Raw genomic sequence first — 26138 nt, 5'->3', positions numbered from 1 at the left:
TCCCCCCAAAAGTAGCTCTGGACTCAAATTTGGATTTTCTAGCCATAATCCAACAGTTTAATTACTCTTTCATTTGCTATGCTATCTAACTGGATTGGATTAAATGTTGGGCAGCATTTGAACCCCCAAAGGGCTTGATCTGCTGGCAAGTGAGTCAGTAGATAATCAAACACTGGCTACCACTACACATATTATTCCCACTTTAACATTTAGACACTATTTATTGAAAATAGATGCTTTAAGGTAATGCAAAACAACTATAGTTTTAACAGTTCTTAAAATTAAATAAGATATTCAAACAAAGTACATGCATTTCTAGTTTTTAATCAAAATTTTTGACATAGATTTATAGTAAGTAGAATTAATAAATGCAGTTGTTATTTGTTTTATTTAGATTTTACTCTATAGTGATAAGTAGGAGGGAGGGTGAGAAGGAAAATAATTGTCATATTTATTATTTTTTTCATGATACCTACCTCTTGGCATTTGCTAAAGGAAATAATCGGTGGAGCTTTTAAAAATGTTCCTAAAAACCTCCAGCCGAGTATAGTTTCTCAACAACCACTTCTGAAAAGGGCTGTCATTACAAGGCTCAATAGTGGGACCATGAATGGCATCTTCTATCCTGCTTACAGTCAGACAAGATTGGGTAATAATATGAAGGAAGGTGTGTGTCTGTGAGACAGAAAAATGGCAAAACAAGTAGAAATCATAAAGGAAAGGATAAAGCACTCTATCCGACCTATGGCAATGAAAAGGTGAATGAACCACAGTAAGAATCTTATATTTACACAGCTTAAGTAATCATCTTAAAACAGTCTAAATATTTACATGGGTTTCATAAAACCTTAATATAAATCAACATATGATTTGTATTATATTATCTAGAAAGAGTGCAAAGAAGAGCAACAAAGATTATTAGGGGACCGGAGACTAAAACAAATAAAGAAGGGTTGCAGGATTTGGGTATGTCTAGTTTAATGAAAAGAAGGACTACGAGTGACATGATAGCAGTGTTCCAATATTTCAGGGATTGCCACAAAGAAGAGGGAGTAAACTATTATCCAAAGCACCTGAGGCCAGGACATGAAACAATAGATGGAAACCAACCATGGAGCAAATCAACCTAGAACTAAGGAGAAATTTCCTGACAGAACAATTAATCAGAAGTTGTGAATACTTCAACACTGGAAGTTTTAAAGAAGATTGGACAACAATTTGTCTGAAATGGTGTAGGGTTTCCTGCCTGGGCAGGGGATTGGACTAGATAGAAGACCACCAAGGTTATTTCCTACTCTGTTATTCTCTTATTTTGTTATATTTTTATCAAACTGAGAAGTAGTTTTATTGCTTCTGCCCAAACAAGCTAGTCAGGTACATCTATATGTGTGTATATTATTATTTGATCACAGCTGTTTTAATTCGCACGACTTGACTTTTTGATTTATTTTATATTGGAATTTTAATATCTCTAAATTAGTCTGCATGGTGTGACAAATGGCATCAATTAATCAAATGTTCCACAGGAATTAGACATATACATAGAAAATAAGAAGACTGATGGCAGAAAAAGACCTCATGGTCCATCTAGTCTGCCCTTATGCTATTTCCTGTATTTTATCTTACAGTGGATATATGTTAATCCCAGGCATGTTTAAATTCAGTTACTGTGGATTTACCAACCACGTCTGCTGGAAGTTTGTTCCAAGGATCTACTACTCTTTCAGTGAAATAATATTTTCTCACGTTGCTTTTGATCTTTCCCCCAACTAACTTCAGATTGTGTCCCCTTGTTCTTGTGTTCACTTTCCTATTAAAAACACTTCCCTCCTGAACCTTATTTAACATATTTAAATGTTTCGATCATGTCCCCCCTTTTCCTTCTGTCCTCCAGATATACAATCAATTCAAGAAATAAAAATCCAAATTTGAGATATACAGAATATAGTTGTGAGAAATTTATACCAAAACAAGGTTTGGTAACATGTAGTGCACCAAGTATCACTGAACTGCTCTCAATATCACAAGGAGATATAGCTAGTTTTGAGGGAAACTGACTTATTTAACAAATCTAATTTTATTTGTAAAATTCTCATGTCATTTTTCATCATTAAAAACGTGCCTATTATATCTCAATTGATGCCCTTATTTACCTCATAGCTAAAATAAAATGTTTGAAAATAGCTCTGAAATATAATGGATCATCAGGAATATACAGTGATACCTCTTCTTACAAACCCCTCATCATACAAACTTTTCGAGATACAAACAGAGGGTTTAAGATTTTTTTGCCTCTTCTTCAAAACTATTTTCACCTTACAAATCCTAGCCGCCGCCACTGGGATGCCCCACCTCTGGACTTCTCTTGCCAACGAAGTACCCATTTTTGCGCTGCTAGGATTCCCCTGAGGCTCCCCTCCATGGGAAACCCCATCTCGGGACTTCCGTGTTTTTGTGATGCTGCAGGGGAATCCCAGCAGGGGAATCCCAGCAGGGGAATCCCAGCAGGGGAATCCCAGCAGGGGAACCCCAGCAAGGCAAAAACGGGTGCTTCGCTGGCAACAGAAGTCCGGAGGTGGGGTTTCGAGGACTTCTGTGCTTTTGCGATGCTGCAATTTCACTGAGGCTCCCCTCACTGGGAAACCCCACCTCCGGACGTCCGTTGCCAGCGAAACACCCGTTTTTTGCACTGCTGGGATTCCCCTGCTGGGATTCCCCTGCAGCATCACAAAAACACAGAAGTCCAGAGGTAGGGTTTCCCATGGAGGGGAGCCTCCGGGGAATCCCAGCAGCGCAAAAATGGGTGCTTCGGCTGGCAAAAAGGGTGAGTTTTGGGCTTGCACGCATTAATTGCTTTTCTATTGATTCTTATGGGAAACATTGTTTCGTCTTACAAACTTTTCACCTTACAAACCTCATCCTGGAACCAATTAAGTTCATAAGACGAGGCATCACTGTATTTATTTATCTATATTTAGTTTTCCCCATTGCTCTTTCATTTTATTAAATAAGGTGCAACCTGTACTGGACAAAGTTTTTCAAATGCCACCAACAATTTTATTCATTATTGTAGAGCAAATGCACATTGTTTATGTATAAATTAGGAATAAAAATTGTGGCCTGATGGGGAGGATTGTTGCATTCAACAGATGGGGAAGACAAATTGTCACCTATCCCAGATTTATTTCCAACTCAATCTTAAAAAGCCTCCTTTTCATTTGACCTCATCCAGTTCCAGAAAGATTTTTTAAAAAATCAAAATCCAATTATGAGCTTCATCATTTTTTTTATTTTCTAAATTTAAGAATCTAAATAAAGAGACGACAGAAGAGTAAACTTCTGTTGTTTGTTTTTTTTAAAAGTTAGATTGTTTGCTATGGAAAAAAATATTTGTCTCTTGTACATTTGTTGCTTCCTTATTGACATTAGCCAGAAGCAGCAGAAGAGTGTAAAAGCAGCCTTGGGCTAAAAATTGTCCTTGAGGGCAGAGGAAGTAGTAAGATTGCTAGGGTCATTCTGGAGGTTCCCCTCCATCCACCATGGCATTGTACACAACTTTCTATTGTACTTGTTATACTCTTCTGCTTTCTCTGAACACATTTCTTTGGTTATTTCATTGCCCCTTCTGACTTGTGAAACAATATTCTTTTAATTCATTCCAATTAAAATTAGTGCCTCATGGGACTCAATCCATTAGTTTTCAGCAGGGTTTCATAAATCTGAAAAAGAACTACTGCACTGGCTATCTGGAGACACTTCTACTAGGCCTTTACCCTAAAATAAAACTGCCTATGATGAGCTTCCTTCACTCTGTCTTACATTTGGGCAATGGCACAGCTTCTTAAGTAGTTGATATAGCTAGTCCTTGACTACAACATTCATTTAGAGACTGTGTAAACTTGCAACAGCACTGAAAAAAATGACTTGACCATTTTTCACATTTACGACCACTGTAGCATCCCCATGGTCATGTGATCAAAATCTTGTTTTGCAACCATCTTTTGCAGCCTTCAGACAAATAAAGTCAACAGGGAAACCAGATTCATTTAACAACATGTTATTAACTTACGAATTGCAGTGATTCACCTAACAACTGTGGCAAGAAATGTCATAAAATTGGGCAAAAATCACTAAACAATTGTCTTGCTTAGCAATAGAAATTTTAGACTATCTGTAAATTGAAAATTTTATTACATACATACATACAAAAATACATACAAAAATAAATACATACATACATACACACACACACACCATACATACATACAAAGTATGTTAACTGATCTTATTATCAATAAACATTGGGTTGCTGTAATGGTGAAAAACCTGTCCATCTCTATGTTTTTAGACTATATTTGCATTTAATTGTATATGTAGATTATTTCTATTTATTATCAATATTCTATTCTATACAGTGTAGGTTTGCATAATATTTATTTTTGAAGGAAGATCTATTTATTTAAAACGTTACACACTTCCTCAGTTGAAACCAGCAATACATTTTTAAAAAAAAATTACAGCTGTGCTTGAATACAACCTTTATTTAATATTTTAACATAAAATATGTACTAGTTAATTCCTTTTATTTAATTTTGGTAATTAGAATGCACTAGCATATAAAACAACTAAAAATTGCTCGCTATGAGTGAGCAACTGGAATATCAATTTTCATTCAGATACATAGTCATTTCCCTTCGGTTTTCTACTAATAGAAAGTAAATGCAGGAGTGAAAAAATGAAGATTTAGTAGTTTTGAATATCAATATTTATTAAACACAGTCATCAAATTGAATAGTTATGGATGAAAAAAGTAAGCATGGCATTGCAAAACATTGTCAGTTAAAAGGAAATATATTCAAAAGTTCTGACTACAGGGAATTTATCTGCATGCAGTGCAGCTAAACTTATTTCAAATCCAAGCAAATTCCCATTATTAGCTTTCATTCAGTACTGCCAATTTAGAGATAAAATAATGAACCCTGTGAAATGATTAATCTTTCAGTTTACAAATAAAATGAGTCTTATCGAATGTAAACAGTTCTGAATCGTGAGCCAATTTACCAAAACCTTAATGGACTGATATCTTGTAACTTTAAACAATACTAATACACCAAAAACATTTTATAACAACAATTAATCTATGCAGCAGAAACCTTTTCTATTATCAAAATAATGTAAAAAGGTTGGTTGGAACCAGCTAAATGAGCCTGTCACAGCATGCCTCATAACAAGGATTATTACACTCACTGTCTAATGGAAGCAGCAGCCGGCCATTCAAAATAACAATGACTCTACATCTGAATAGGTTTAAGGAAAAGCACAAAACACTGTTTGTAAGCACTATGAGAATTAAATTAAAAAACCTGCATATTGCCAATGGTAAATATATATATCAGTATCCCATCTCCTTGTGTTCTCTAGTCCTCATCTCCATTTCTTTACAAATGCAGTGCTCTGATGAATTTGATTCTCATAAATACATGTCCTAATGTTCTGATATAATGGGCCTCATGATTTATTATTCAATATTAAATGCAATTGGATCATTTCATTCATTTTGCAGGTGCAGGGAAAAAAACCCCAGAAGTGAACTTTTTGTTGGTGTGACTGTTCACAATGAATACATTTCTGAGTAAAAAAATGTTTAGAAGGGACAATCCGCAAATATTTTGAGAAATGACATTTTCTCCTTTTATCTACCCATCTGTATCCTGAATCCCTCCTTTTCTATTCTCTACATAAATGTAACACACTACAATACAATTATCTTCAACTATCAGCATTAGCATCATGCTACAGGAAATGGAGAATCTATTCTTATAAAATAGTCTACAATTAAACAGAGATCATATATATCACAAAGGCAGTACACAAGTGAAATACTAAACTAAAGTCAATCACAGGGGTTATTAGTTTCAAAATGCTTACCTCAAAGTTGTATTCCCATTTACCTGCATGCTAACAAAAGCAAAGGAATGGCAATATACAGTCAAACTATGCTCCAGGAAAATGTATAGAAAGCATTTCTTCCAACTGCCTTTGTCATCCCCAGGCCTTATCATAAAGAGAGTCAACTAAATACTTCTAGCATCTAAATCAATGTTTCTCAACCCTAGCGGTTTGAAGATGGGTGGACTTCAACTCCCAGAATTCCCCAGCCAGCGTTGCTGGCTGGGGAATTCTGGGAGTTGAAGTCTACCCATCTTCAAACCGCCAGGGTTGAGAAACACTGATCTAAATCTTGGTAGCTGAGTTCAAAACAGGTTAAAGCATATGTCCAGTCAGATATTTTTTCCATAAAAGCAAAAGTGACAGTAATCGTCCTTCTCTATTTGAGTAACTGAGAACCAGTTGGTGTTGTGGTGAAAGCACCTAGAACAGTGATGGCGGACCTTTTTCCCCTCAGGTGCCGAAAGATTGTGGGCATGCGCTATCATGAATGCGAAAGTGTCTACACCCATAATTCCATGCCTAGGGAGGGCAACAACAGCTTTCCACGCTCCCCACCGGAGATCTTCTGGAGGCCTGTTTCCCAACTTCTTGTGGGCCTAGTAGGCTCGTGTTTCGCCCTCCTGTTCGATTTCTATGTTATTTATGGTTATAAGTGATCTTCTTCACTTCATACAGCAGAGACTCTTAATAGCAGAACCGCGATACTATGTTATATTGGGTACAGATACAGCGACTCCAATATAAATCTTATGCTTTTATTTCTTCTTTTCTCATTGAACTGGTTTCACATGTACATAAATAAACAACTTGACAGTTTGACTATATTTCTCTCTACATCTGCTCTCTGATGCAGATTCACCAACAGTCAGCATACGAATCCCCAAGAATTCTATCTTCCAACTGCCACATCTGACCACATGCCAGTATGCAAATTAGCTCTCTCAACGTTCTATCCCCCTTTTCCATGCTATATGCTAACACCTCCCCAGGCTTCAAAGGCTTCCCTGGAGCTGGGGAAGGGTAAAAACGCCCTCCCTCATTCCCCGGTGGCTCTCTGGAAGGCAAAAATGCCTTCCCACAACCTCTGTGGGAGCCAAAAATCAGTTGGACAGCACACACATGCATGTTGAAGCTGAGCTACGGCAACAGCTCATGTGCCAGCAGATATGGCTCTAGCCATAGGTTTGCCATCACTGGAGACCATGAATTCTGGTGCTACCTTAGACACAAAGCCAGCTGGGTCATCCTGGGCCAGTCATTCTCTCTCAGCCCTAGGAAGTAGACAAGGGCAAACTACTTTGGAAAAACTTTTCCAGGCTACTTTGGAAAATTCAGCCAGGCAAGTCATCAGAAGTAAAAATAAATAACATGAAGGCATGTACTCTCTCTCTCTCTCTCTCTCTCTCTCTCTCTCTCACACACACACACACACACACACACTCTCTCTCTCTCTCACACACACACACACAAATGCACGCACACACTCTTGGCAAAAGATTGCAATTCAAGATGATAATCTTTAAAGCCCTTAATGGTATGGGTCCAGGTTACTTGAGGCATTGTCTCACCCCAGTGGTATTGGGCTGTATCATTCATGGGTGGCATGCTGCAGGTTCCGTTAGCCCAATTATTGCAGTTGGCAGGGTCTAGGACAGTGATGGTGAACCTATGGGGAGGATGGGGAAGGGCATTTTTACCCTCTCCAGGTTCCAGGGAAGCCTTTGGAGCCTGGGAAGGGCGAAACACAAGCCTACTGGACTGACCAGAAATTGGGAAAGAGGCCATTTCTGGCCTCCAGAAGGCCACCAGAGGTTCACCATCACTGATCTAGGAGGAGGGTCCTCTCTGCTGTTGCTCCTGCCCTCTGGAATAGCTTGCTCCCCCAATGTGAAGTTGGCCCCAACTTTTCTATCTTTTCATAAGAGCTTAAAGACCTGTCTCTGCCAGCTAGCTTGGGGCTCCAGTAGGGGAACAGTGCAAATGAGGTGGTTGATAGAATAATAACAGATCCCACTTTCCTCCCCTCTCCACGTATCCTTGGTTTTAATGTCTGGTATGATGGGCAGCCAATAAAATTTATAAATAAATAATAAGACTCATAAAATCAAATATACCTATGTACTGCATATGTACCAAATAAGTACACTTAAGAGTTAAAAGTCAAACTATGCATTTCATACATAAAGATTTGGAAATCTGTACTTGGGTCATAAATCCTATATGTTCCCTTGTTGAAAACAGCTTGGTAAAACACTAAAGGGCTCATAAAGAATAACGCAATAGCAGGATACCATAAACAACATACTGAAAGAGTAGATGCAAAGTTACAAGAAGAACATAATTTACCAAAACTTATCACAGCTGTATCAATTCACATACTCAGAGTTCTCTCCTTAAGTTGGAAACATCTGTTCAAAATTCAGCTGTTTCAAAAACTACGAAAAGATGCTCCTTGACACTACAGGACTATCATTTCTGAAATAATATGTTGGCTCTTAATTAAGAGAAACCCAAGAAATTGTGATGATAGATAGATAGATGGATAGATGGATGGATGGATGGATGGACAGACAGATATTTTGTTTCCCCGAAAATGAGATCCTGCCTTATATTTATTTTAATCCTGAAATAAGTGCTTGGCCTTATTGGGGTTGGGAACAGAGTAGATAGATAGATAGATAGATAGATAGATAGATAGATAGATAGATAGATAGATAGATAGATAGATAGATAGATAACCAAATGTTCAAAATGTTAAGCTTTCTATTATCACTGCAGGCACATTAATGGAAATCCATGATTAATTAGATGTTAAGTGGTACCTCACAACACAAGATCTACAATCAAATATAAAGATGGCATAAGAGGGAATTGCATAAGTTTCATTTCAGAATTCTGTATTTGTGAAATACAGGTATCAAGGGTGATATGATTTCTATGTGGTTTTTCATGTGCAAGATGTTGGGACTTTTTATGTACAAGATTTGATGACCATATCTCCTTTCTTTTATTTACTTAGGCTTCTATAACTAACTAGGGTTAAAAGAGACATTAAGAAAGCCAGCTGTTCAGTTTCCCACCAACCATGACAGATTTATCTTGAAGGAGTAACCTCCATATGTCTAAACGCTGTCTTGTGTTCTTTATATTACCAGCTTCCAAAATAGAAATACAAAAAGGAAAAAGGGCACATGCAACTCTTTCATATATGCCTCTAATTATCTGATTTGGAGGAATTTGGGCTAGACAATCATTGATAAGTTTGGGTTCCTCCTGGTTTGCATTGGCTCCATAGAACTGGTAATAAACCAGTGATGACATCATGGAGCTGGTTCTGTCGAGGCTGGTCCATGGGTGCCGCGATCTTTTTTTTGGGAAAAATATTTTTTTGAATTTGTGGGGGGAGGTTACCAGGTTTTTGGCACTGAATCTGCGCCACCACATTGTTTTTGGCTTTTTGGTGGGCTATTTTTTGCTTGTTTTTCAGCACTGCGCAGGTGAAGGAGGAAGCGAACCGGCAGTGAGGTAAGTTAGAACCCACCCCTGACTAGGGGACAAATCACTTTTGTCCAGTTGCATACTACATGAGGGCATGGAGGAAGAGGGAGAAGGAAGGAAGATAAAAACCGAAAGCAATATAATCCTCCAATCTTCACAAAAAGTACAGTTATCATCATCACATCACCAAAATTTTTACATTACATCCACCCCTCCCAAAACCTTCGCTCTTCAAAAAGGAAAAAAACAGAGAGGGGCGGCATACAAATCTAAATAATAAATAAATAAAAAATAAATAAATTCTATCTACCTGATATCTATATTTTTCCATTCAGGAAATAATGGCATTAGGGAAAGAAGATTGAGGATTTTTAAATGGGCCTGCCTAGTTATTTCAATGGACACAGAATGTAATGGCAGTGTACAATATATTACATTTCTGCTCCACAAGCTGGACTAATTGCCAGTTTGCTTCTGAGTCTCAATCAAAATACTGAAAATATTCTAACAGATGAGGGAGAAATGAAATCTACTCAAGAATTGGAGAAGCAAGGCATAAAGATGGATTGGTATTTAAGAATGTAATTGCAGTAAAGATATGATAAAGATACTAAAACGGAGGCAGTTGTGGCTTCCTATTGATGCGATCCAGAGTGCTGCATCGATAGGAACCCACCAATGATGCAATTTTCGGCGATTTTTTTTTTGACGTCTCTGTGTTGGAAGAAGCCCTCCCACCCACCCTCATCTTAATACTTTATTCTTTGTCTGAAGCACAGCTGAAAAGATCCTCAACTGTGTTTCGGCTTGCAATGTGTTTCTGAGCATGTGGGGAATATTAAAGAATATTGAGTTTTTAAGAATACAGAGTCACCATATATCAATCACCTTCAATGTGCTAGGACACGGATGTCAAACTCGCACCGTCATGGCATCGCCATGTGATATAACATGACTTTTCCCCCTTTGCTAAACTGGCCATGGGTGTGGCCAGCCCACGACATATCCTGCCCGTGAGCCATGAGTTTGACAGCCCTGCACTAGAGTTCAACTGAGTCATTTGATAATGTCATAGTTCCTGGGACTTCCTAGGTCCAATTCAGCAGAATTTAAGATGAATAAGTTCCTTAAGGTGGCTGGGTTGCCTCAATAGAAACATAGAAACATAGAAGACTGACGGCAGAAAAAGACCTCATGGTCCATCTAGTCTGCCCTTAAACTATTTTCTGTATTTTATCTTACAATGGATATATGTTTATCCCAGGCATGTTTAAATTCAGTTACTGTGGATTTACCAACCACGTCTGCTGGAAGTTTGTTCCAAGGATCTACTACTCTTTCAGTAAAATAATATTTTCTCATGTTGCCTTTGATCTTTCCCCCAACTAACTTCAGATTGTGTCCCCTTGTTCTTGTGTTCACTTTCCTATTAAAAACACTTCCCTCCTGAACCCTATTTAACCCTTTAACATATTTAAATGTTTCGATCATGTCCCCCCTTTTCCTTCTGTCCTCCAGACTATACCGATTGAGTTCATTAAGTCTTTCCTGATACATTTTATGCTTAAGACCTTCCACCATTCTTGTAGCCCGTCTTTGGACCCGTTCAATTTTGTCAATATCTTTTTGTAGGTGAGGTCTCCAGAACTGAACACAGTACTCCAAATGTGGTCTCACCAGCGCTCTATATAAGGGGATCACAATCTCCCTCTTTCCTGCTTGTTATACCTCTAGCTATGCAGCCAAGCATCCTCAATACTCCTCTGTTTTCACTACTCAGTAAATGCTTACTGAAAAAAAAAGCATATAGAACACTAAGAGTAGAGAGACTTTGATGTTATACTGACATTAAATAAAATTCTAATAATCCTTATAAAAAGTGAAATAACCATTTCCATTTACAATTTATAAAAAACTGAAATAGCTTAAATCAAATCACTATTTGTAAATCACAATAATGATAACTCAACAAAAATACATTTTTACTTTACCATAATACATTTGGAATGTTGTGGGTTTTTCTCTTTCTTAACTCAATTTTGTAAGCTAGCAAATACAACAAAATAATTCCTCAGACAAATTGCTTTTTCTATGAGTTTCTTATCATAGAACTACAAAATATTTCCTTTTTCTTGGCTCCATCTAATGGCTGATTCTGATTTTGCAATTGTGACTTTTTATGAGCTTCTAAGACATATCTTAAAACAACTCTGATGAAATTTATTTTCAAATATGCCACATGGTAACATTTGCTGCAAACTATTTATCTCTCTTTATAAACCTAGTTTCAAACTATTATTATAGTTGGTTATTTAAATACTGAATTGTACAAATATTATAAAACTGTCAGCTGTTTTTTTTAAAAAAAAACCATAAATAAAATCACTTGAGCTTTCACATAGTAATAAATCAGTAATAACAGCAAAAAATAAATTATAAATTTAATAAATAATAAAAACCTGCATATCAAGGTAGAAAAGTAATACACATATGTATCATATACAGTTTTTTTGTATATGATATGTATATGATATACCAAAGACAAATTCCTTGTGTGTCCAATCACACTTGGTCAATAAAGAATTCTATTCTGTTCTGTTCTGTTCCGTTCCATTCTGTTCCATTCCATCCCATTCTATTTTTCTTAAATATTTTCCCATAAAACTACAGCTAAATATTTGTCAGTGAAATGGCATGGATTGTTCTTTCCTTTTCCATGCTGCAACCGTCTGACTGTATCTCCTATATTTATAACATGTCTTCTTGGAGTAATGAAATTGCATAATATATGTTTTGCATCCCAAACATCCTGCTGGCTTAGTATTTATGGATGAAGAATTATGAACCTAGTCACAATATTTTATGGGAATGCATGTTTTATTATGCAGCATATCATTCCCAGATAATGAAAACTTCCTTGAAATAATAAATATAGCTCATTTATTGGGAAGCGGATCACTGCATAAATTGTAAGGTTCAAAATTACAGTAGATAGGAATATATTTTCCACGTGAACATGAAAGTATAATCCCAGTGTGATGAAGACCCATCTGTCAAATCTGAAATTAACACTAGGTTGGCTGCAACAGCTGCTCTTGATAAGGAAAAATGATCAGTTACCAGGGATCTACGTTTAGGAATGTGGGATTGTAGTAGATATCCAGTAAATGATGAGTAATGATCCAGTCATGAACAGGTTCATTAAAGTGTACAAAATAGTTTACTTTTAGATAGATAGCACACTCCAATTAAACAGTCAAGGCCATTAACATTTAGTCAGTCAATATCAAGAAGTACTATAATCTTCTTACCAGGCTGTCTTTGTCTTAAACATCAAACAAAGATTTACAGCTAATTAACACTTCAATATTTTCAGAGAGTAACAGAGATTCACACAGAACTCCTTATCAGAAACATAGTCAATCATGATTGAATCAGCATTCCGGAGCACATCAGCTTCCAACTATGATCTCTGGCTCCCTCTTCTGGCAAACTTAAAACACCATAGCCAATCATCACACAGCAGTACATTTAAAGTTAAGTTACTCAAATATATACAAACATAGATTGATGGCTTGTTTATATATTAACAAACCAACCATTTGGACATAGTCCTATCGGCTCTGTTTCACTAAGTTCAGTGTCAAGCGATGTCCTTCTACAAATATAGAAGGAAGTCTAAAAACTAGCTTCTTCCTCACTCAACTTATGTAGTAAAATGCTGACACAATTTATTTGATTGTTTACCCTTTTGCTTATTTCTGCTGTTGCCAACTACTCAGAAGAGGGGAGAGCTGTTAATACAACCTACTCCTCCAAACAAAAAATCTAGCTTAATACCCTTTGTAGGATGTTCTCTGATAGGTCTTCAAGATGAATTTGCTGGTCCATCTAATCTAGATCCCTGCTAGAATAGTTCACCTCAATAAATAGAAGAACTACCAATAACTATACCAACTTTCTGAAGTAGAAATTAACACAATTTCCTAACTGTGTGCCTCATTACTTTGTTTAATATGCTAGCTTTATCCTTTTGTCAATAACTTTTTCTTATTTATAAGACTCTAAGGCCGATTCAGATTTGTGCAAATACTTTCCACCAGAATGTTTCCATGCCTAAGAGGTGGCGAAGGAAAGCAGACCGAATTGTCTGATTTCCAAGCCAGTCAATACCTTATAATCTTATAGACTTTCTCACTTCAGATCAGAGGCATAGGAATTATGACAGCTTATCCTCATTCTTTAAATCCTGTGCAATCCTGTTTTGTAAGGAAGTGGAGAAATGGCTAAAAAGAGTCCCTGAAATGAAGTCATTTCATGCATCCATATTCTGAGGGAAGTAGTTTTTGGAGCAGCTGTAGATGCCTTCTAAAAGAAAACAGGTCTTACTTGTCATGCTGCCACATGTTGTGAATACCCTCTTTAAGTGCCCTGAATAACCTAACAAATGAGATTCACTGCCTTTAGGCTCCATTATACAGAGATCTTAGGTTAGAAGAGGTTATTGTGGTAATCATTCACATGAGAGATGGGGTTATAGGGGGAAAGGGATGCAAAGTTAGCACCTACACCTCCCAATGTATCTGAAAGAGGGACGAAACAATTGTGAAAACATTTCTTATCAAATTTACCAACCTGCTAAGCAGGGGTCCCCAACCTTTTGGACCTCATGGACTACCAAAGTCATAATTTTAAATCCAGTGGTGAAATCTTTTTTGGGGGGGGAGGGGGGTGTCACTGGTTTTGTAGGCAGGGCTTGGGGGTCATGTGACTGGGTCATGTGATTGGGTGGACATGGCCAACTTTCTTTTTAACCTTTTAAAACATTTTAGTAATGACCTTCTGAAAACCAAGAACACCCTCCCAGGGCAGATTGGAGCTTGGAACCCCTACATTTTCACCGTTTGCCAGTGACCTCTCACCCAAAGGGGCTTTTGCAAGAGACAACAAGACTTTCTTGGTTTTTCCTTGAAGTCCTTTAGCTTCTTCAATTTTTCTTGGATGAGAAGTAAAACATCCTTCAAGGAAAAACCAAGAAAGTCCAGTTGCCTCTTGCAAAACCCCTTTCAGACAGCCCTGACCCAGAGGACAGCAAAGTGGAGGCAGTCGGACACTGAAGCCTTCCCCTCATCCCCTGCCTGTAGTTGGAGGGCATTCCCTCCCAGCTGGCCTTACCTTACAGCTGCCTGAACAAACACCTCCACATGTGCCTCCTGCCGCCCACCTGTTCTTCCTCACTGCGCAGAGCTATCGGTGCGCACGTGGCTCTGGCACTGTGGGGCAGGGAGGGGCCATCCCAATTATACAACCAGACCCCCACCACTCCAATACTGTGGGGGCTGCAGCTGGGCCAGGGCTGCTCTGCCCAGCCATTCCAAGACCTCCAGCGGCTGGCTGAGCCCTGGCACATGTGCTCTAGCGGCTCTGTCCCGCCCAATACCCCATCCACTGGGGCTCCTGCTTGGCACTACCACACTGCCTGCCATGTGGGCTTTGAAAGGGGATCTGGGCTCCCCCGGCGGGCACTTGGGGAGCACAGTCCAGACCTCATGGGCTTCTCTGGCAGTTTTACGCTTCCAAAAGCCACTGGCTGCAGGGATGTGGTCCCTTCGGTTCCCTCCACCTGTGGGAGGCTGCTGGGGTCACCGGGCATGGCCAAGTCGCCTGCTCCATCCACCTGCCCGAAGCAACCCCAAGGTCGCTCTGCTCTGCCACTAGCAGCAGCCACAGTTCCTTCTGCAAAACAGGAAGGTGGCCCACGGTCAGCATGTTGGGCACGCAGAAAAACAGGCATGGGATGGCTCAGCTTGCCAGGGGAGTGCAGCTTTTTGCCCAGCTCCAACCACAGCCCTGTCACCAGCGCTGGCTGCCCCAAATCCATGTGGAGCTGAGTGGCAAAGGCTATACAGCCATGGGCGTCTGGCAGGTTCTCAGAGAGGCTCAAGCTAGGTTCTTGCTGTAAGCGGATCTCTCACTTATGGTGCAGCCAGAGCCTCACCACTTTGGGCAGTGCAGCCGCCTCACCTGCTGCGGAGAGCCCAAGCTCTGGGCACAACATGCCACCACCGGCTGGCACCACCAGTCCTGTAAGGGAGGCTCTCCTGGATGCACAGCTCCCACACCAGTACTGCTGCTCCCCAGACCGTATGGTGTTTACCTCTCTGAGATCCAAGTGGCAGGAGTCAAGGATTGCCTTGTGTCACCGGCTGGCACATATATACCAAGACAGAATGCTGATGCCATTCAAATGCAAGTAGCGCTTTGCTCTTGCAGCTTCCAGCCATCACAACCCCTGCTTTGGCCCACTTGCGCATCCCCTCCCCCATAACATCACCATTATTTTGTTCTAGCTGGCGAGGGCTGCATTTCTTTTTGCATATTTTTTTTTGTAAAGTATCTTTATTGTTTTCCAGAAATAAAAAAGAAGAAAAAAAGAAAAAGAAAAAAAAAGAATAAGGAGTAAAAGCAATATTTCTCACATGTTTTGTTCTAGTTTAACAGATCTTAATCCATTTCTATTACCTTTCTGATACATTACTTTATATTTTGTATGTTTACATATAATTATCGTAAGTACATTTTACTAATTAATATAGAAAGAAATACATTGAGAAGAAAAAGAGTAATAAAAGTCATGACCTCTTTTTGCATATTGCACCACCTGCAAAGTTGAACATTGCAAGTGCCACTCCAGGGCAGAGATTTCCAGCCCCACCATGGTCGGTCCCATATTTCAGAGCTGTAGTAGTCACACTCACAGGACTGGCCCATTGCAGCTCTCCCACCTAGGTGCACTGTCCATTGCGGATGCCAGCTTGTCCCCCTAAAACTTGTCTCTCTTGAGGAGTCTTCACTGAAGCAGCATGGGAAACTTTGGCCAGACTCCTAGAGAGATGAGACTTTGCAGGGGACCAATCTAGCAGGCACTTTCTCTCTGGTCTTCTACCCAGAGGACGCACAGGAGGAGAGATGTAGGCCTGAAAGGTGGCTGAACCTCCCGCCCCATCCCCAGGTAGCTGTTCAGTTGAGCACATCGAGTTCTTGATCTTACCTTCTGTTCCAGCTCACAGCACTATACTCAAGGTGAGGTTTGCGCTTGACTTTAAGAGTGGGGGCCAGCGTGTGGGCGGGTGATGTTGGACGGTGCAGCCTTGTGTTACCACGTGCAAGCTGGTTTAATTACTCTCGGACATATCCAGCCCAGGGGCCAAGATTTCTCCATGGACCACCAAAATTTTCTTGCGGACCACCAGTGGTTCTTGGACCACCAGTTGGTGACCTGTGTACTAAAGAGCCTTCTCAACCTTAGCAACTTTTAATATCCTGTGGACTATCATTCCCAGAATTCCCCAGCCAACACGCTGAATGTGCCAACATGCAGATCTTAAAGTCAGCAAAGCTGAGAATTACTGCTGTAGCCTTTTATTTGTTAGCTGCAGACAAGCAATAATATTGTTCAAATATGCTTCATTTCTCTATTTGAATAAATACCTCGGCATCATATTCCCAAAGTTGATTTCCTCTCATGTGATGGCACTTCAGCATAATTACAGGCCCATTGAGCCTAGAGACATCCATACATAAATCGTCTGTGCGAATTTCCTTGTCGGCAGTGTATGAAAATACCTGGAAGAGAGAGAGCCTGTTGGTAAAATAACAGCTAATGCTTAAGAGAAAAATTTAGCATGGACATGGAAAGCATACAGAAAACACATATTTTGTTTCAAACCTGGCAACTCCCATTTCATCCATTGCCTAGCCATTCCAATGGTTGTGAATGCACACAAGAAAGATTTCAGCTTAGTTTTTTCCTTATATATGTATATAAGTGTGTACTTCGACTTATAATTGTATACAGTGATCCCTCGATTTTCGCGGGTTCAAATTTCGCGAAACGGCTATACCACGGTTTTCAAAAAATATTAATTAAAAAAATACTCCACGGGTTTTTTTCTATACCACGGTTTTTCCCACCCGATAACATCATACATCATCACCAAGAGTCACTTCTCTCTCTCTTTCTCTCTTTCCTGTCATTCTCTGCTTCAATCATTTTCTCATTTCTCTTTTGTCTCCCCTTTTTTCTATCATTTCTCTCTCTCTCTCTACCTTCCACTCTCTCCCCTCTTGCTCTCTCTCTCTCTCTCTTTCTCCCTCTCTCTCTCCCTCTCTCCTTTCTATCTCGCTCTGTCTGTTGTTCTCTCTCTGTGAGAATGCCTGCCCCGCCTCTCCTGCAGCCCCCTCGCTGACAGCTGGGACAAAAGCGCTCTCAGCTAAGGGACTGCGAGAGGGGCGGGGCGGGCATTCTCAAAACGCTCAGAGCAGTTAGCGGCCGAATGAGGACGACGAGAAGCCGTAGTCACCAGTGCTGCTGCAGGAGGACCCGTGCCCCAAGAAAGCTGGTGAGAGGGGCGGATTGGGCGGGCGGGGGGTAGCGGCAAGGGGGCAAAAGGCGTTGGGGGTGGTGGGGGCAGCCGACATTCAAAACAATCTTTGCCGGCCTCCGCACTTTCGTCGCTCCCTGCCCCCAACTTCAAGCCCGGCTCCTTGCGCGGCCTTGGAAAAGGGTGTGCGGGGGTAGTTTTTGGCTGTCCATAGCCAAAAATGGTGTTTTTACTTCCGCATCTCTACTTCGCGGAAGTTCGACTTTCGCGGGCAGTCTGGGAACGCAACCCCCGCAAAAATTGAGGGATCACTGTACTCAAATTCATATACATTTGTACCAATATTTGCATAGTCCTTTTGCTTTATGCATCCCCTCCCTTATTTAACTTCAATAAAGATTATATTTTCTTTAAAAAAAAAAATTTCAGCTTTGACCTCAGATGACAGATGAGCTGTAGGGAATGTGTATTTTGTTTCCTAATCTGTATTATGTACAGATAGTCCTCATGTAATAACCACTCATTTACTGACCATTTGAATTTATGACAGTGCTCGACAAGTAATATTTATAACTAGTTCTTGTTGTTGCAGCTATCATAGAATTTCTGTAGTCATGTGAACCTGACCTGACCTCATGGCAACTAGTTCACAGTTATAAATTGCAGCATCTTGCAGTTATGTGATCACCAACAAAGTCAATGAGGAAGCCAACAGGAGGTCGCAAACAGCGATAGCATAATATTATGCTTAATAATGCTGTGAAATTCACTTAATAACAGCAAGTGCCAGAACTGCCATTGCTAAGCAACAGTCATGTGACATTGCATTTTGCAACTACTTTGCCTAGTGACAGAAATTCCAGTCCCAATCACCATCATTAAGCGAGGATTATCTGCTATCTTAACTATATGAAAAGGGAAGTAATACAATGAATTAGACCGTGTTCTCTGAAAAGCAATTTTAGAATGAGATCCTATACATCGCTATTCAGGAATATTCTTGTACAGTTAAAGTTAGAAACATAGAAACATAGAAGACTGACGGCAGAAAAAGACCTCATGGTCCATCTAGTCTGCCCTTATACTATTTTCTGTATTTTATCTTAGGATGGATATATGTTTATCCCACGCATGTTTAAATTCAGTTACTGTGGATTTACCAACCACGTCTGCTGGAAGTTTGTTCCAAGGATCTACTACTCTTTCAGTAAAATAATATTTTCTCATGTTGCTTTTGATCTTTCCCCCAACTAACTTCAGATTGTGTCCCCTTGTTCTTGTGTTCACTTTCCTATTAAAAACACTTCCCTCCTGAACCTTATTTAACCCTTTGACATATTTAAATGTTTCGATCAACTTCCCCCTTTTCCTTCTGTCCTCCAGACTATACAGATTGAGTTAATTAAGTCTTTCCTGATACGTTTTATGCTTAAGACCTTCCACCATTCTTGTAGCCCGTCTTTGGACCCATTCAATTTTGTCAATATCTTTTTGTAGGTGAGGTCTCCAGAACTGAACAGAGTATTCCAAATGTGGTCTCACCAGCACTCTTTATAGCGGGATCATAATCTCCCTCTTCCTGCTTATTATACCACTACCTATGCAGCCAAGCATCCTACTTGCTTTCCCTACCGCCTGACTGCACTGTTCACCCATTTTGAGACTGTCAGAAATCACTACCCCTAAATCCTTCTCTTCTGAAGTTTTTGCTAACACAGAATTGCCAATACAATACTCAGATTGAGTATTGCACTGTATTACAGAAACACATATGGAATTGTGTTGTACTCTACTTGATTACCAAGATTAAAGTTGCACACACTGTATTTTTATGGAAGGAAGCGTCACTGAATTTAATGGGGCTTGAATTTTAGTAGTCAAACATAGTGCTTCTTTTTCAGAATAGTTTGTAATGATATTCTTGGCAATTGCCTTGCCTGTATAAACCATTAATTACTCCAAGATTCCTAGCAGACGTTCATAGAAAAATAGAGTTGATTCTGCTAAAAAAACCCTAGAATTACTACAATGGATTTTGATTGCAAGACCATTTTAGTGACTAGGGAAGCCTAGATGTCATACACTCTATTACAATATTCTATTAAAAACTGTGGCAAGCAATTAAAACATAAAAATAAACTCTGAACACAGGGAGCGGCTAGGAGGCCAAAAATAAAGCACCAATAATAAGTTCAAGCTTTGGGATATTTTAATCATATAAATAAATACTCAAATGTTGTTTATGAAAAGGTTGATTCTAATGGAGATACAGTTGAGAATATTAAAAAAATATTCAGGTTTTTGAGAAGTATAATTCAACTATGTGATTTAATTTTCATGTATGCCATTACTGTTGTATTGTTAAATTGATATATTGATAGGTTGACATAGCCTGGGAGACATTTAAGATCTACATCAAACGCACTTGGCTCAAGTCTTCTAATGGCAATTAACTTGATAAACAACCTGTGCCTTAAATGGTCCCTGAAATGTGAGGTAATATTACTGAACTCCTTATAAGTTAATTTTAGGGATGATAGAATTCAGCCTTGTAAAGTACCTTACAGTGTTATATAAATGTGAAACATAAGTTCTCAAATAGCTTAATTAGTCAGGCTATAAATATTAAAAATAGCACATGACAATTATTAACATGACTCATCCAATTATTAGAGGCAGGAGAGGTGGATACATTGTTTTTTTTCAGCATAATTTCTAGAGGGCTGACTGTGTTGGCAGCCATACAAAGCAAGTCCTTATTTTGGATTTCTCAAGAGAAGGGAGAATATAAGATAATACAAGAATTGGATTACACCATTTCCCTTGCTATTTTGTCTTCTTCCCCTAGTCAAAGTGGGCCTAAGAAAATGCATCTGCCCCCATGAATCAAGCTGTAGAAGTGAATAAACTTTATTTTCCAGGGCTGTTCGTTGTGCTTGCGTGTTTAGTTTATTTTTAAGCTTGGAGATGGGTGTATAAAATTTGTATAAATAAACATAAATACATAAATAAAATTCAAGTTTCATAAGATCTATTGATGGTCGTTTCTCCAGGAAAAGATATATGGAAACATGCTAAATCTCCTTTAATTCAAAATCTGAATGTGATAGGAATATCTTTGGTGGGTTTTTAGATTTGAAATGCTTAGATAAACACACAGAACATACCATAGATGGTATGTGTGTGTGTGTGTGTGTGTGAAGAAGGCAAGAGGGATTAAAAATGATATGTGTGATATGATGCAACACTGCACTTGGTGATGCAAAATCTACTTTTTATGTACTTGAATGCAATGTTGCAACACAAGTATGAAAGGACAAAATTTGCATCGCAAGGATACGGTGCACTTTTTATGATTTTGGCTTCCTTACGCACGGTTGGTGGATCTCCCTCCCCCCTCCCCAATATGTACTGGACAAGACTGGAACAGCAAAAGATTTTAGATGCAGCAGCATTATAGCAGAATTGTAGTTGGTTAAATTTGGGGTGTAACAATGAACAAAATTAAGATGAAATAGACACTGAAAAAGGAAAGAATGAAAGAGAGGAAAGAAAATGGTGCAGAAAAGAGAAGAAAGAAAAAAAAATAGTGCATTCTGAAAGAGTGCAGAGAAGAGCAACAAAGATGATTAGGGGACTGGAGGTTAAAACATGAAGAAAGATTGCAGGAACTGGGTATGTCTAGCCTAGTGAAAAGAAGGACTGGGGAGACATGATTTCAGGTATTTCAATATTTCAGGGGCTGCCACAAAGAAGAGGGAGTCAAGCTATTCTTCAAAGCTCCTGAGGGTAGAACAAGAAACAATGGATGGAAACTAAACAAGGAGAGAAGCAAGCTAGAAATATGGGAGAAATTTCCTGACACTGACCACAATTAATCAGTGGAACACTTTGCCTTCAGAAGTTGTGAGAGTTCCATCACCAGAGGTTTTTAAGAAAAGATTGGTCTGCCATTTGTCTGAAATTGTATAAGGCAGTGATGTCGAACCTTTTTTTGCCTCAGGTCCAAAAGTGAGTGCCCACAAACATAATGCAATGCCCCGCCCGCATGTCACATCCCCTTCACATGAGCATGAGACCCACTGCACATGCCCGCGTGACCCCTATCCAGTTTTGGCCTCACATCCCAAAACAGCGGTGGGAGAGGGGGGAAAGCCTCCCATCCCTAAACAGAACTGGGGATGGGAGGGGAGCCTCTTTTCCCAAATGGAATTGGGAGGGGGGAAATCTCTTTCCCCAAACAGAGGTGGGAGGGGTAAAAGCCTCCAAAACAGAGCTGGGGGTGGAGCCTTTTCCCCCCAATGGAGTTGGGAAGGGGAAAAAACTTCTTCCCCCAAACAGAGCTGGGAGGGGTGGAAACTCTCTTTCCCCAAATGGAGCTGGGGGGAGGGAGACAGCCTTGCGTGCCCAAACAGCGCTGGGGTGGAATCTCCAGAGATCTGGGAAGGCACGGGCTGGCCAGTCAGCTGGCCAGCGGGAAGCACTCGCACATGAGCAGTGGTGCTGAGCTGGTCAACGGCTCGTGTGCCTGCAGAGAGGGCTCCACATGTTACTTGTGGAAAGCGTGCCATAGGTTCACCATTACGTGTATAAGGTCACCTGTTTGTGTAGGAGGTTGGACTAGAACAGTGTTTCCCAACCTTGGCCACTTGAAGATATTTGGACTTCAATTCCCAGAATTCTGGGAGTTGAAGTCCAGATACAGTGGTACCTCAAGATACGAACCCCTCGTCTTACGAACAAACCGAGATACGAACCCGGGGTTCTTAAAATTTTTGCCTCTTCTTACGAACGTTTTTCATGTTACGAACACCAAATCCGAACTTCCGGGTTCGGCATTCGGGAGGCTGCTGGGAAGCCCCGCCGCCCGGCTGTCACCTTTTAAAACAGCCGGGGGGCTTCCCAGCAGCCTCCCAAAGCCGAAGCCGGATGTTCGGGTTTGGCGTTCGGCTTTGGGAGGCTGCTGGGAAGCCCCCCGGCTGTTTTAAAAGGTGACAGCCGGGCGGCGGGGCTTCTCGGCGGCGGTGGCAGGTTGGTAAGACGGAAAACGTTCGGGTTCGGAAGGCCACTTTGGGTTTTTGTCTGGGAGGGAGGGCAGGAGGTCCGGCGCTGGGGGAGGGAGTCAGGAAGGTCCTCCTGCTCCCCCCCAGCGAAAAACACAAAGACGGTCTGCCGCCGCATGACAGGCAGGGTGGAGCAGCCTGGAGCAAAGGGAGTCTGAAACCGCTGGCGGCTTCAGCTTCCCATTGCTCCGTGGGCGGCGGCAGACCACCTTTGTATTTTTGGCTGGGGGGGGAGCAGGAGGCGCAGGATCGGGCCGGCGGCGGGGGTGAGGTGAGGCAGCAGGTCTGAATCCTGGGCGGGCGGCGGGCGAGGAGGCGCGGCCGAGTGAGACGGGGAGGGCAGCGAGACGGGGCGGGCAGCGACTGGGGGCAGCGGCGGTGGCGGCGAGGCTGTGCCCGACTCAGGGCTTGTGGCGCCCGACGCAGCGGGCGACATTGTCGGCTGCTCCAGGCTGCTCCCGGAAGCGGCCATGGGAGGGCGAACTGCCTCAGGGAGGAGGAGGATCGGGCGGGACCAGGTGGGGGCTGGAATTTCTCCGCTGGGAAGAAGCGGCGATGGATCCTCCATCTACCATCTACCTCTGTCGGCTGCTCCGTCGGCGCGGGAGGCAGAAGAGGCACGGCCGAGCGAGATGGGGTGGGCAGCGAGACGGGGAGGGCAGCGACTGGGGGCGGCGGCGGTGGCGGCGAGGCTGTGCCCGACTCGGGGCTCGGGGCGCCCGACGCAGCGGGCAACATTGTTGGCTGCTCCGGCCGCTCCCGGAAGCGGCCATGGGAGGGCGAGCTGCCTCAGGGAGGAGGAGGATCGGGCGGGACCCGGTGGAGGCTGGAATTTCTCCGCTGGGAAGAAGTGGCGATGGATCCTCCATCTACCTCTGTCGGCTGCTCCTGCCTCCCACGCCGATCAAAAGGGGCTGGAGCGGCAGAGCCAAGCACGCCTTCCACCCTTTCATCCTCGCCCCCGTGGCCCGGAGCAGCCGACAGAGGTAGATGGAGGATCCATCGCCGCTTCTTCCCAGCAGAGAAATTCCAGCCCCCACCTGGTCCCGCCCGATCCTCCTCCTCCCTGAGGCAGCTCGCCCTCCCATGGCCGCTTCCGGGAGCGGCCGGAGCAGCCGACAATGTTGCCTGCTGCGTCGGGCGCCACGAGCCCCGAGTCGGGCACAGCCTCGCTGCCACCGCCCCCAGTCACTGCCCTCCCCGTCTCGCTTGGCCGCGCCTCTTCTGCCTCCCGCGCCGATCGAAAAGGGCTGGAGCGGCAGAGCCGAGCACGCCTTCCGCCCTTTCATCCTCGCCCCCGTGGCCCGGAGCAGCCGACAAAGGTAGATGGAGGATCCATCGCCGCTTCTTCCCAGCGGAGAAATTCCAGCCCCCACCTGGTCCCGCCCGATCCTCCTCCTCCCTGAGGCAGCTCGCCCTCCCATGGCCACTTCCGGGAGCGGCCCGGAGCAGCCGACAATGTTGCCTGCTGCGTCGGGCGCCACGAGCCTCGAGTCGGGCAGAGCCTCGCCGCCACCGCCGCCAACCCCAGTCGCTGCCCGCCCCGTCTCGCTGCCCGCCCCGTCCTAGCCGGAGCCTGAGCCGGTCGGTCACGCTTCCTCGCCCGCCCACCCGCCCAGGAGCTGGGCGCCGGTGGTGGTGGAGGAAGGCGCCCAGCTCCTCCTCCTCTTCTTGCTTCTTTAGATGACAGCCGGCCGGCCGGCGGCGCAGAGAATGTGGCCCGGAGGCTGGGAGGGAGGCGGAATACAGGAGGAGGAGGAGGAGGGAGGCCAGGAGGGAGAGGGGGAAGGAGGGAGGGAGGAAATCCGAGAAGACGCACGTACAAACCGCCCTTGCGTTTCCCTCCCTTCCCTTCCAGTCCCATTGCAAGCCGGACAGTAACTGTTGACTTTTCTGTTAATCCACCCACGAGGCTCCCTCCGGGCAGCCTGCGCTGTCTCCCCCCGTCTCCCCCCCCCTCCACCCACACCCGAACAAAATCCGAATGCCGGCGGAAATGAGGCAAAAGGGGTGAATTTTGGGCTTGCACGCATTAATCGCTTTTCCATTGATTCCTATGGGAAACTTTGTTTCATGTTACGAACTTTTCACCTTACGAACCTCCTCCTGTCACCAATTACAAAAAGATATTGACAAAATTGAACGGGTCCAAAGACGGGCTACAAGAATGGTGGAAGGTCTTAAGTATAAAACGTATCAGGAAAGACTGAATGAACTCAATCTGTATAGTCTGGAAGACAGAAGGAAAAGGGGGGACATGATCGAAACATTTAAATATGTTAAAGGGTTAAATAGGGTTCAGGAGGGAAGTGTTTTTAACAGGAAAGTGAACACAAGAACAAGGGGACACAATCTGAAGTTAGTTGGGGGAAAGATCAAAGGCAACATGAGAAAATATTATTTTACTGAAAGAGTAGTAGATCCTTGGAACAAACTTCCAGCAGACGTGGTTGGGAAATCCACAGTAACTGAATTTAAACATGCCTGGGATAAACATATATCCATCCTAAGATAAAATACAGGAAATAGTAAAAGGGCAGACTAGATGGACCAAGAGGTCTTTTTCTGCCGTCAGTCTTCTATGTTTCTATGTTTCTATGTATCATGAGGTATTACTGTATCTTGAAGTTGCCAAGGTTGGGAAACACTGGACTAGAAGACCTGCAAGGTCCCTTCCAACTCTTATTGTTAAGTTTTGTTAATAAGAAACAATATAAAGGGGAGAGGTAAAATTACCAATTCCAAGCTGCCACTTGATTTGCAGCCAGATCCTGGTCAGAATAAAATTAAGTGAAATTAAAGCAATATAATAAGAGGCATCTATTTTAATCGTTTACAAGGCTCCCAATTATTTTGAATTCATCCCTCAAACAATTTAAAAGTATTCTAATCAAAAGTAAAAGAAAAATGTTCTCTCTTAATTGTTGAAAGCAACCTTTTGCCAATTAACTACAGAATGCTGCCTTTGGTGAAGCATACAAATTGAATTTGATTGCATTACCAATTACAGAATGCATGCAAATCATTCTAAGTTAACAATTAGGTGCATTATAAAGGAAAAAGATTTAAAACAGATTTAATCACAATTCATTGTTAATATTCTAATAGTTAGTTACACATGATACAAAATTCATTACAAAAGAATGTTGCAAAGGCTTATGGTAAACTCCAACTATACGTATGTAAATACAGTTTGTATAACCAACTTCTAATAGCATGCAAGAAGGACAAATGCTTTAAT

General features: G+C 41.9%; 1 protein-coding gene across 1 annotated transcript in view; it reads right to left on the bottom strand.

Annotated features, from left to right (window-relative positions):
- Positions 1–26138, bottom strand: part of GALNT13 (polypeptide N-acetylgalactosaminyltransferase 13) — a 290475-nt gene that overhangs the window by 11931 nt on the left and 252406 nt on the right. The window contains exon 11 of the mRNA XM_070731536.1: positions 16942–17076. Coding sequence (XP_070587637.1) covers positions 16942–17076 — 135 coding nt within the window. The remainder of the gene's footprint in view (positions 1–16941; positions 17077–26138) is intronic.

The sequence above is a fragment of the Erythrolamprus reginae genome, chromosome 1 (assembly GCF_031021105.1).
Source record: "Erythrolamprus reginae isolate rEryReg1 chromosome 1, rEryReg1.hap1, whole genome shotgun sequence".
In the NCBI taxonomy this organism is placed as follows: domain Eukaryota; kingdom Metazoa; phylum Chordata; class Lepidosauria; order Squamata; family Dipsadidae; genus Erythrolamprus; species Erythrolamprus reginae.
This window is presented reverse-complemented; position numbering and strand designations above follow the sequence as displayed.